The sequence below is a fragment of the Ursus americanus genome, chromosome 23 (genome assembly GCF_024610735.1).
Source record: "Ursus americanus isolate L20-20 chromosome 23, mUrsAme1.1.p, whole genome shotgun sequence".
NCBI classification, from domain to species: Eukaryota; Metazoa; Chordata; class Mammalia; order Carnivora; family Ursidae; genus Ursus; species Ursus americanus.
The window spans coordinates 12,184,444-12,197,405 of record NC_142149.1 but is presented as its reverse complement, the minus strand read 5'-3'; the positions used below and the strand labels follow the sequence as shown (position 1 = coordinate 12,197,405).

The window sequence follows — 12,962 nt, the reverse complement described above, 5'->3', positions numbered from 1 at the left end:
ACCTTGTTTGAACATCAAACCCCCAGAAACCAAATGAGACCTAAGGCTTCTTTCACTCCATGGAATTTGATAAAGAATCATATTTTCTGGCTTAGTGGTTCTCAATCAGGCATGATTTTGCCCCTCCCGGACGTATTTGGCATGTCTATAGACATTTTGGGGTTGTCAGAATAGTGGGGCGGAGGGACATTGTCACTGGGATCTAGTGAACAGAGGCCAGGGATACTGCTAAACATAGCACAATGCACCCAAAAGGTCCCCACAATAAAGAATTATCTGACCAGAAATACCAATAGTGCTGAGGTTGCTATGTTCCATGGTTTTGCTCTGGTTCTATCTAGATGATATAATATAAATTTATGAAACAAATATTGAATTAATCTATACATGTAGTATGCTCAAGGTATGTAATATAAATAAGAGGAAGACACGTTATGTCCCCACATCCTCCATTCCCCTAGCCTCAAAGAGATTTCATTATCCTAGAAAAGACAAATATATAAATTAACAACCGTAAAGGTACACATAAAATGCTGTGACTGTAACCAGACAGGGCAGATGACAGCTGGATTTCTAGACTGGCCACAGGGCACATTCACCTCCCAGGTGACACTGGAAGTGTCAAGGTGAAAGTGGAGTGGGGGATTGATGGGGCCCTGGAGACCCTGCGCCTGAAGTTGCCTGCCGTGGTGACCGCCGACCTGCAGCTCAGCAAAGCCCGCTATGTCACATTGCCCAACATCATGAAAGTCAAGAACATTAACAAATCAAACCAGGAGACCTGAGTATCTACCTGACCTCCAGCTCTCCGTGGTTAGTGTGGAGGACCCACCCCTGCGTATAGCTGGCATCAAGGCGGAGACCACAGAGGACTTGGTGGCCAAGCTGAGGGAGACTGGGTGGATTTGAGTCCCTTCCCTGAAACCCAGCAATAAAACTATGACCCTCCTGGGTGAAAAAAAATGCTATAGTAGCAGTATATAAACAGTGCTGACAGGACAAGAGACATAGCTAGCAATTCTATCCAAAGAGTTGGCATTTGAACCTCCTAAAGAATGAAGACTCATCTGCCAGTCAAAACAACAAAGAAGGAGGGAGGGTTCCAGTTTATATTATGGCCAAGTAAGCTCCTCTCAGACTAATCCTCTGGCAAATAGAAGCTCTGTACAAAATAATGGAAGGGAGTACATTCTTGGAAGAAGGAAAGGTGAGTTTCCCGTTTTTATAGCATTTATTCTTCCACATTTGGTGCCATATGGGACAGTTAGAATGTGGGTAGATACCTGTGATCTTAGTGCTTGGAGAACCAGATGAAAGAATGGGGCAACCACTGGCAAACTAAGATGGAGAGATACCTAGGAAATAAGTGAACAAGTGAAACAGGAAGCCCAAATTCTTCGTATAATCTTGGTCTGTATTTCTGACTGATCCCTGAAACACGCATGGTTGGAGAATACTCTAAGCAGCCCAGGTAAGATTAAAGGAGCTGAATTTATATACGAACTTCTGTCACCAACAGAAGAAACAGAATTTATGGTGTTTGTTTTGTTTTGTTTTGTTTTTTTGTAGGTGAACTACTTTTATTAGTTTAGGAATATGTCCACAATATATTAAGAAAATTAGAATTTATAGTTTGAATTCAGCCAAGTTAACTGCCTGCTAAAAACAAACAATTGACATTAATTATATTAATATTGATAACATTAATACTATTCGGAGGAAAATAACAGAATCCACGCTCTCTACAATGTCTTATTCATAAAGATACAAGCCAAAATTACTCGACATAAGAAGAAATAGGTAACATAACCTATTTATTCTCAAGAAAATAATCAGTGGAGACCACCTCAGGTTGAATTAGATCTAGGTTTAGCAGATAAAAAATTTAAAGTAGCTATTATAGTTGTGCTCAAGGACATTAAGAAAAATTGGTAGTAACAAGTGAGAAACTGGCAAATCCCAATGGAAAAACAGTGAAAAATACAACATTTGAAGTTTAAAATGTGGACTGAATAAAACAACAGAGTGGAGAACAAGAAGATTCAATGAACATGAAGATAAGTCAATAGAAATCAGCCAATCTGAGGACAAAGAGAAAAATGTACTAAAAGAATGAGCTGCAGGAACTTGTAGGACCATCACAATGTATAAATTTGAGTTGCAGAAGTAGAGGGAAGAGAATAGAGGAATAGAGGCAAAATATTTTAATGAATAATAGCCAAAATCTTCCAGTTTTATGAAAGATATAATGATATGGATTCAGGAAGCTAAACAAAGCCCACACAGGGTACATGCAAAACAGAACAAAACCAAACAACACTTGTTCCTATCTGTCTTTTGATTATATCCATTGGAGAGGTTATATAATGATATCTCACTGTGATTTTGAATTGCATTTTTTGGATCACTAATGCTATTGAGTGAGCTTTCATGTGCTTATGGCCAACTGTATATCTTCTTTGGAGAATCATCTATTCAGATTCTTCACCTATTTTTAAATTGTGTTCTTTCTTTTTTTTTTTTTTTTTACTATTGATTTGTATGTGTTGTTTATGTATTCTTGATACAAGTCTTCTTTCAGATATATGACTGGCAAGAATTTTCTCCTCTTCTGTGGATTTTCTTTTCATTTTTGATGATATCCCTAGGAGCACAAGAGTTTTTAAAATTTGCTGAAGCTGTTTATATTTTATTTTCTTGCTTATGCTTCTGGTGTTATATCTAAGAAGGCTTTGCTTAGCTCAAGGTCACCCAAATTTACTCCTGTTTTCTTCTAAGAGCTTTATATTTCTAGTTCTTACATTTAGGTCTGTGGCTTATCTTGAGTTACTTTTTGTGTGTTGTGTAAAGAAGGATTCCAACTTTATTCTTTTGGATAAATGGATATCTGGTTGTCCCAGCACCATTTGTTGTACAGACTGTTCCTTCTCCATCAAATTGTCTTGGCACCCTTGCCGAACATTTACTGACCATCGATGTAAGGGTTTATTTCTGGAATCTTTATTCCATTGATTTATATGTCTTTTCTTATGCCAGTAGCATGCTGTTTTGATTAATCTAGCTTTGTAATAAGTTTTGAAATCAGGAAATGTGAGTTCTCCAACTTTGTTCTTCTTTTTTGAGGTTGTTTTGCCAATTTTGTGTACCTTGCATTTCCATATGAATTTCAGGGTCCACTTGTCAATTTCTGCAAGACGCCACCTGGGATTTTGGCATGGATTGTGTTGAATCTGTAGCTCAATTGAGGAGTATTGTCATCTTTCCAATATTGAGAGGAATACTACTTTCCATTTTACTGCGCGTTTCTTTCTGACTCTTGAAGTATCAAATGTTTAGTTGTTCAAAGTATTTACCATTTTTTTAAAATAAGAATTTAGCAGAGACCCTTAGTCTTAGCAGTAGTGTGAAGAAGAGGCCAAAGAAGTTCCTTCATTTATCATGCGTAGTGAAAGGTATTATGTTTAGTGCATGTTCAGTCAGTTGTATCTTCATGTTTTTGACTCATCTAATCACCTTGAGCACCAATCAGCAGCAATGAACGTAGATGATATAGCTGCTCAAAGTCTTGTTTTCCAGCTCAGCTGGAAAGGGATGGAGACTCTTCTAGCTGTTTTCCAGACTTGTTTGAAGTTTTTGTTTTGTTTTGTTTTGTTTTTCTTGGAGTTTCCAGTGGAGATGCCACGCTGGCAGCAAATGAAGTATTCTGTAATGTGAAGCCTTATAAATATATGTTGGATCAATGCCATCATTATCAAAAGCGCTGGTACAGAAATGTGCAAAGGGAAGATTTTCAAATTAAGGTTGGCCTGTACATATAAATGTTAGCTTGTAAAGCTCAAGAAATACTAAATTGTAGTCTATTAGTCTCCGACATTTTATTGCCTTTTTGGAATAATCATGTACTTCAGAACATCCTTTAATCTGAGCTGCCTTGTGGTTATATAAGAATGCAGCTTCTTTTTTCTTTATGCTTTATATTCTCAGACGAGGAAAATTTACTGCATTTTATAAATAAATAAGAACTAAAAAGCAAATTTTCTTCCCACCTTTTTATCTTCATGGAGGCCCTGCTTTAAGGCATTTGAGTGATGCAGTTATACTCGGTCCCACAACTAGTTCCACTGGAAAAAATAATCTTCAAAGTCTTTTTTTTTTTTGTGTGTGTGTGTGTGCTTCTTACAGGACACACTTCAGAATCATGGTAAAAGGAATACTGCTCTTAGTGAGAAGCAGACCTTTCTCTTTTTCAAATGCTGAAAGTTTTTGAAACTTCATTCCTTCAGTAGAAATTAAAATGGATCCCTCATTAAAATGAATATCATCTCTTTATTTAAATTAAGATCGATATTTTATTTATATTAAGAGAGAAGCTTCCTAAGTATTAGTGGTACTCAGTGTGCTTGTCATATCGAACTGGACGCAACAGTGATTTACGACGAGTGAGGCCTTTTTTGATATTTACCTTTACTACTAGCAGGTGTGGTGGGACCAGAACCCAGTTGGAAGATTTCCTCATTTCCCCATGCTTGCTATTTAATATACCTCAATGTTTTCTATTTGTAAATCATCACAATAGAAATCAATTAAATGCAATGTTACTACACAAGGTTTTATTTGAACAATATCTTAAATATCATCTGAAATACATACCTGATTATAGGTAAGCCTTAGGACTTTGATTTATGTGGCTATAAGTTAGTTATAAAGTAAATGACTAAACTTGGTAGGTAAGAATGAAATTATGCACAGAAAATATTTACCTATTAAATTGTAAGTGTTTACATTAACTAAATGGCTCATGTGAATATTTGGGCAAAAAATGTAAAACAATTGACTTTTAGCATTCGTGGAACAGTGGATATTTCAGCCACTGGTCATATATTTTATAAAATGTGTCAGCAAAATTCTCTTTTGGCTAAGTAATAGTACATAATTTTAAAATTATATGATAAATAAATTTTTGAAGTTTTCAGATAGTGTCCAATGTACTTTCTTTTGTGTTTATGGACAGACTGACCGAGCAAAGTAAACCTTTGAAAAATTGTAATCCTGATATGAAGTAGTCTTTTCAAGTGCTTTTAGAAGGCCCTAAAAAATGAAAGAGTAACATAAGATGAATTAGTCACTGTAGTCCCTGGGTAGCACGGAAGTAATTCTTGTTGCTGCCTAACCCTAGCCCCTACAAGGGGACATCATTATTCACCAACCACAGTAGCCTTTTCCTCTGAGCCTAGTCTCACAATCCTTTTAACAGAGCATTCTTGGCAGCCCCATTCAGTCATTTGGGTCTGTCACAGCAGAGAAAATGTCCATTAAACATTTGTGACAAAATGTTTATGGCAAATATCCATCGCATTTGCCAATCTAAGTCTAAGACATGGTACCCAGTATACCTTATACGACTTTGTGTTGTCCTCATTTGTTGTTTTAGTATTCAGAAATTTGAATACTTATTTTTTAATAAATATTTGAATATTTAAACAAAATATTCAATGTTTGTATCAGGGAAACCCTAGTCAGCCCTTCCTGCTTCTTGGGCAGAGTAATAGAAGAAGAATGAAAATGCACCAGACCAAATTAACATCCCCTACTGCCATCAAAGTGCTCAGTCCTTTGTGTGGTGATGTCTCTTGAATCAGTCTTCAGTGTAACATCCAGTTATTAATCACCATTGTCTACTAGCTAATATTAACATTATGTGGCAAAGAAACAAAACTTTAAGGCCTTAGGATTTGGCAACCAGTTAACATTAAAGACATTTTATTTTAACAACATGGAAGAAAAATGAGCAGCAAGATATTCAGGTTCCCATTGAACAGTCAACTAAAGTAAACCACTTAAAGAAAAGCTTTTTAAAAAGTTCCAGAAGCCTGTGCCACATTGCTGTAAAAGGCAGCGACCAGGAGCTACATCTGGCATGCAGCACGACCTAGAATGGCTTTGCTCTGGTGGAGGGCCTCACGCACCGTGTGGCAGAGTGTGGAACCCTTAGCTCATTAAAATGGTGGCTCCACCTGTGAAACAGACCTGTAGAAAGGGGTTTCATTGGAAAAGCTGCTTTGTTTAGCACAGGGATGTATTGATGACTTGGTCATCTTCAGAGGGAAGGATGTGTGGTGGGTATGAAGAGGCTGACACTGGTGGTATATAATGAAAAATAAAGGGAAGGTGGATATGGGGTATGTTCATACTATGGAGTATGCAGAGAGCTACTTAACTTGCAGATACTATCCAAACAGGGGGGAAACTCTAAATATGCATTGCCACATTTCTTTACCAAGGGACAGGAGAATCCTGGAGAATCCTGCTGAAAAGGAAACTAGGTGACACTTGTTCTTATCAGTATGTTTGCGTTCAAGCTTTGAGAAAGTTTTCAATGTTTTTGGAGAAAGTTTGGTATTATGATACTTTATATCACATATATGTTCTTATTAGAAAGCCTAGAAATTATTAAGTGTCTTAGAGGGGTTTTAAACACAGATCTGAGTAATTCCAAAAAACTCCAATTACTTTTTGCCTGCCTCTTAAAAGGCAGTAGAATTATTGTTTGGGAAATGTCTCCCCCCTGACTCCCCATCATGATGTTTCTCTAAAATTTGATTCATGTGAGTTAAATCCCCACATCTCCCAGCATTCTTTGATATTATAGTTAATGAGATAATGTTTTCTATGTGTGTAAACTTTTGCATTTAGGGAAGGTGAGCCAAGCTAATCTTACTTATGATGTCTCAGTCTGTTCGGGATGCCGTAACGAAATACCACTGACTAAGTAGCTTATAAGCAACAGAACTTTATTTCTCACAGTTCTAGAGGCTGGGAAGTCCAGGATCAAGGCATCAGTTTGGTTGTGTTCTGATGAAGACCCTCTTCTTGGTTCATCGCCGGTGCCTTCTTACTGTGTCTTCACATGGTGGAAGGGGCGTGGGATCTCTCTGGAACCTCTTTTAGAAGAGCGTTAGTCTCACTTCACGGGGACACATTCAGACCATAGAGTATGGTGTCTGGAAAATCAGGAAAGCAGCAGAACGTAGTAGCCGACAGCATCATCTCTAGGATCGGACTGCTGGGCCTGGGCCTGGCTGGGTCGACTACTAAATGTATTGCCTTGGAACTACTCTCTAAGCTCCAGTTTCCTGCTCTTCATAATAATACTCTTACATAAGTTGGCTATGAGAGTAAAGGAGAGAAGATATATAAAAATATTTTGCACACTGCCCAGCATATAATCAGAACTCAGTATTAGCCATTGGTAACTTTCATGCATTTATAACCTAAAGCCTGTATTTTTTCCTTCTCTCAATATGTAAAGATTTGTCTTATTCTGTTGAACCCTTTCCACCATATAATTGGATGTAAAGAAATGAGATGTAAAGATGTAACCAAGATGTAAAGAAATGAGACGGGTATCGGTAGGCAAGTCTACTAGAGGGTGGTTGAACAGTCTCAGGCCGTCGGGTCTCTCTTTTGCATCTGTCACCCTGTAGGTCAACTGCTGCTAGACATGCATATTAGAGATATTTCTCATGGTACGTTGTTTTTCTAATTTTGTTTTAAGACATAATTTTAAGATATAATTTGCATACTGTAAAATTCATCCTTTTTTAAAAGTACGCCTTTCAGCAGATTTTAGTATATTCACAAGGATGTGCAGCCATCCCCACTATCTAATTCCAGATCATTTTCATCACCAGAAAGGACACTCTATATGCATTAGCAATTCCTCCCCATCCCCCTGGATGCCCCCCACCCCAGCCCTGGCTCCCACTCATCTACTTCTTGTCTCTAAGCATGTATCTGTTCTGGGTATTTTGATTCATAAATGAAATCATACAGTATGTTGCCTCTTCTATCTGGCTTCTTCCTCACGTAGCATGGTGTGTTTGAGCTTCCTCCATGCTGGAGCGTGTGTCAGAACTTCAGTGTTTTTTAAGGCTGAATAATATTCCATTGTACAACTATACTATTATCTTGTTTATCCATTCATCGGCTGATGGAGATAAAAGGGTTTAAATGGTTTTGTTTTTTGGGAAATCGTTGAAAGTAGTTTGAAAGGAATCTTTGAAAGTAGTCATCAGAACACTAACACTCTGTCTCTTTTTCTGCAGGCAAAGTATTTTATTGTCAACTTTTTAAAGGGAAGTTTTATGGAATTTGGATCAAAAAAATTGAAATCGGAATGTTATTTTAGAGAGGTTAAATACTGCTCTTTCATTCAAGCCTCATTCTTTTATTTTACATTCAACTGTGAAGTGTCTCTGGACTTTTCCAGGGAAAAAGAGGAACAGCTGACGCGTGTGACTGAAGTTCAGAGGCTGCAGGCCCAGCAGGCAGACGCTGCTCTGGAAGAGTTTAAGCGGCAGGTGGAACTGAACTCAGAGAAAGTCTATGCTGAAATGAAAGAGCAGGTGAGGAGGCCGCTAGATCGTCTGTTGGCAAAGTCACTCTCTCAGTAGGAAGGTACATTCTGATCTTTATATGACAGAAGTGTATTTACTTTTCACAGATGTTGTATCAAAATTAGCCATACAATTGGGTCAGAGATTCAGATTGAAAAAGGGGGATATTAGGCCTGGCAGAGGAGGATACCCACCTCTATTGGAGCCTGGAAAGAAGAGGTGGCCCCTAGTAGCTGAAAAGGAGGGCCCTGGTGGAGAGGGCTCAGCCGGCACCCTGAGCGCCCTGCTCCCCGCAGAGCAGGCGAAGGGAGGAGGCCACAGTCCGCAGGTCTGGCAGGCCTGCTGTCTGCTCCTGTGGGCCACCAAGTGGGCGCTGATCAGCAACTCCTTGGTGGCAGTGCGTGGAAGAACAAGGGTGGACACCCAGCTGGAGTGGGGCAGACAGGGAGATGGGCCCTCCTGCCTCCTGCAGGATTCCTTGATTCACCTTAAAGCAATGCCAGCATAGTCATTTTAGAGTCGTAGATACAAATGTAGTAATGGCAAGAGTGGGTCTTGCTCTATCAGTAAATTTCCATGAGCCATTTCCGTAGAGCAAGGGCTCAGGTTACCCATGTCTTGTGCTTGTTCGTGTTCCATAAATAGTGTTTTATTGATCACTTACAGCAAATTATTTGCAACTGGTGTTTCAGGAGGACAGAGACCATCTCTAGTTCTTTTTAGTTTTGAGGGAAAATAAAAAATTTGGAAAGAAGAAAGGGAACAAATACCTAGGTGCCCATCATGAAGAATCAACAATTGTCAACACTCTCTGTATTTAAACTAAAACATGACAGATGAAGCTTTAGTTTGCTTTGTTATTCATATCTAATCACATTACTCTGTCCTCTCCGCTTGGGAGAAAACCACTGTCATTAATTTAGTGTGTGTTATTTCAATCTCTTTTATACTTTTGTATGTATATATAATGTTCATGTATCTTATATGCATATGTTCTATATGTATATAGATATTACATGCATATATAATTTTTGTGCATCTGTTTTTTAAAAGTTAGGTGAGTACTGCGGATTTATGTATGCCTTATTTGCTCTTTTATATTTAATTTTTTTTCAACTGGCTGTTTGGAGTTTATTTTCCACTTGGTGCAAGGCTGCTCTTTTATATTTAGTTTTATATATCCATGCCCTATCCATGTTGATTTAGTGCAGTTCTTTTAACACTGAATATTTTTTTTATCATATGACTATACCACATTTCATTTATCAGCTCCTCTATTCAAGGGTATTTGGTTTATTTTTGAGTTTTCCTGGTTCTAAGAAATGTTGCAGTCTCGTCTGCGATCTCGTTTTCAGCCAGAGTTATTTTCCTTAAGAACCCCAAGCACACACCAGGTGGTAGAAATCCCTGGGGAAGGTTTTATGTTGGAGCCCTGTATGGTTTCTAGTTTGGAGTGGTGCTTTCTTGTTATTTTCTTGATTCAGATTTCCACTCCTATTGAGTTGTTTGAATCTGGGTTTTGAGAGTGTGGTTCTGAGATCCCATTCTTCCATTTTCCCACTCACTGCCTAGGGCAAAAGCTGGGTTTGTGCTAGAAGGTAGAGACCAGTCCCTGTTACATGGATGTGTATCTTCCAGCTCCCTGCTAGCATCAGGGCCCAGGCCCTAGAATGTGTGTTTGGTCCAAATATGCAATGGAGCTGCATAGGAAACTCTCTGATCCCCTTAACACTTAAGGAATACAGAAAATATTGAAGGAATGGGCCCCTGGCAAAACGCTTTAAGGATAGAGTCAAGAAGGCTAAAAATGAGACATTTGCAAGTGCTAAGACTATGACAGCTACCTTTGGCTCAGTGGATGCATCACTTGGGGCTAACGATGTAATATTAGCAGGTCACAGCATTCATGGGTAAGGAAGACGAAAAAAACAAGCAAACAACATGGAACTCGTGAGAAAATTCTGTAGAACAAGAAAAGACATTTGTAGGGGCGCCTGGGTGGCACAGCGGTTAAGTGTTTGCCTTCGGCTCAGGACGTGATCCCGGCGTTGTGGGATCGAGCCCCACATCAGGCTCCTCCGCTATGAGCCTGCTTCTTCCTCTCCCACTCCCCCTGCTTGTGTTCCCTCTCTCGCTGACTGTCTCTATCTCTGTTGAATAAATAAATAAAATCTTTAAAAAAAAAAAAAAAGAAAGAAAGAAAAGACATTTGTAGTCAGCAGTCACAGAATAAAAGCATGCCTCCAAAGATAATCGAGGGTAGAATTTAGAAAAAAAAAAAATCAGGAAAATAGTATCTTTATAAGAAGACATGATCTATATGAAAGAGGCCACACATCTTAAGTGAAATTAATGCAATGAAACCTGGATACATTCTGGAAAAAGAATTGAACCTCAAAAATAAAAATGAAAATCCCATAAGTTTCTAGGCAGGATGAAACTAGCAAAGAAATTAGAAAAATAATGGAGTAATGTTTCAGAGTTTTGAAGGAGGAAGGTTGTGACCCAATTTTATACAAAACCAAAGAGTTTTTCACTTGCAAAATCAAGAGAAAAACATATTCTTAGTAAGACCTCATATAATATACTGCTTGTTTCTTTTCTGGAAAAAAATTGTATGAACACATCAACCAATCCAGAGATGAAGCAAAAGATACCCCACACATCCTTAAACCATCATATTTGAGGATGAATCGGAAACAATGGAATCCAACAAAGTAGAAACAAATTTAACAAATTATTACAAATCCAATTATAAGAAAGAATGCTAACTTTATTAGATTTTGGAAAAGAAGGTATATAAAGTAGAAAATACAAATTTAATAACAATTTAAATCTAAATCTCTTGGACATTAACAAAGATCAAGATATAGATGTGGGTAGTGAGTGGGTAAGAGGAGCAGTATGCTAAAACTCTTGGCCATAGAATGTGTAAACATAGGCATTAATAAAATTAACAAGATGTTACAGTCTCATAAAAATCTTGAGAAGATAAGGCAAAACCTGAGAGGAGATACTGCCAAAGGAACAGAAGGAGAAACAACAAAATGTCCAAAATAAAACAGAGTATATAGCTATAATAATAAATATTAATAGGTTAATTCTTTTAGTAAAAAAAGATACTGATTAGTTGACTAAAATCCATGCATATGCTATTTATTAAAGACTTGACTAGCTTACACAAAAATTATATTAGAAAATAATGAAAATGTATCACTTGTATTCAGAAAAAAAGAATGTAATACCATCATATAAATTAACATCAATACAAGTTAATAAACTGGACAAATGGATATCTTTTTCATGCTAAAGGCAAGAATACTTAAATATGAAAAAACTGTTAGGAATAGATAGAGAAATTGACATAAATAGTCATGGGGTGCTTTAATATATTTTTCTCCGTCTTTGACAGATCAGGGGGCAAAAACCAAACAAATAAGAAGTCTAAATAACAGTTCATAGAACTGTTTCTACTTCCTACCCTTCAAATATGACACATTAAATTCCTACTCCCTTGGAACAGTTATAAAACTCAGTAGACCATAAAGAAACACTCAATATGTTTCTAAAACTTGACATGACAGAGAGCACATATTTTTTACCACAATGCAATAAAACCAGAAATTAAATTTCAATTAAAATCGCTACATTCCACTTTACCAAAATTAAAAACTTTTGCTCTTTGAAAGACACCATTAAAAAAACAACAAAAGGAAATAAGGCAAGCTAGAGAATGGGAGAAGAGATTCACAAATATTTCCAAGAACTTGTATCTAAACTATAAAAGAAATCTTACAACTCAATAATAACAAGACAAACACCCCAGTTAAAAATAGGCAAAATTTTGGACACCTTACAGAAAAAAGATATACAAATGACTAATAAGCACATGAAAGATGTTCAATATCAATCATCAGGGAAATTAAAATCAAATGAAATGCCACTATATATATATTTACTAGAATGGCTAGAATTATAAAGATTGGTTGATAATGCTGAGTGTTGGTGAAGATGTGATCAAATGGAGCTGTTGTATACTGCTGGTGGGGAAAGTGCCAATTTCTTAAAAAGTTAAACATTCAAACCATCTGTCAGTCATTCCATCCTATGTGCTTAACTAAGAGATATGAATACATATCCAGACAAAGACTTGTACAAAAATGTTGACAGCAGTTTTATTCACAATAGCCCCAAACCTGAACAACCCAAATGTTCCTCAGAAGTTGAAAGAGCCATCTAATCGTCCGACTCTTGATTTCAGCTCAGGACATGATCTCAGGGTTGTGAGACTGAGCCCTGCATTGGGCTCCGCACTGAGTATGGAGCCTGCTTCAGATTCTCTCTCTTCCTCTACCCCTCCCCCTGCTCATGTGTGTGCATGCACTCTCTCTCTCTCTCTAAAGTAAAAAACAAAATCTTAAAAAAGAAAAAAGTTGGAAGAACAATCCAAATGCAGTATATACAATGAAATACTACTCAGCAGTAAAAGGAATGAACTACTGATGCCCACAACAACATGGATGAGTCTCAAAATCCTGATGAATTTTATATTAATATACTCTCTGA

General features: G+C 37.4%; 1 protein-coding gene across 12 annotated transcripts in view; it reads left to right on the top strand.

The window, feature by feature from the left end:
* CEP112 (centrosomal protein 112) overlaps nt 1-12,962 on the top strand; it is a 437,573-nt gene that overhangs the window by 147,816 nt on the left and 276,795 nt on the right. For all 12 annotated transcript variants that reach the window (XR_015721256.1, XM_087854195.1, XM_045813972.2 and 9 more), the window contains one exon: nt 8,270-8,405. Coding sequence is in view for 11 of the 12 variants with exons in the window: in XM_087854195.1 (XP_087710321.1) it covers nt 8,270-8,405 (136 nt within the window). In the remaining variant the exon portion in view is untranslated. The remainder of the gene's footprint in view (nt 1-8,269; nt 8,406-12,962) is intronic.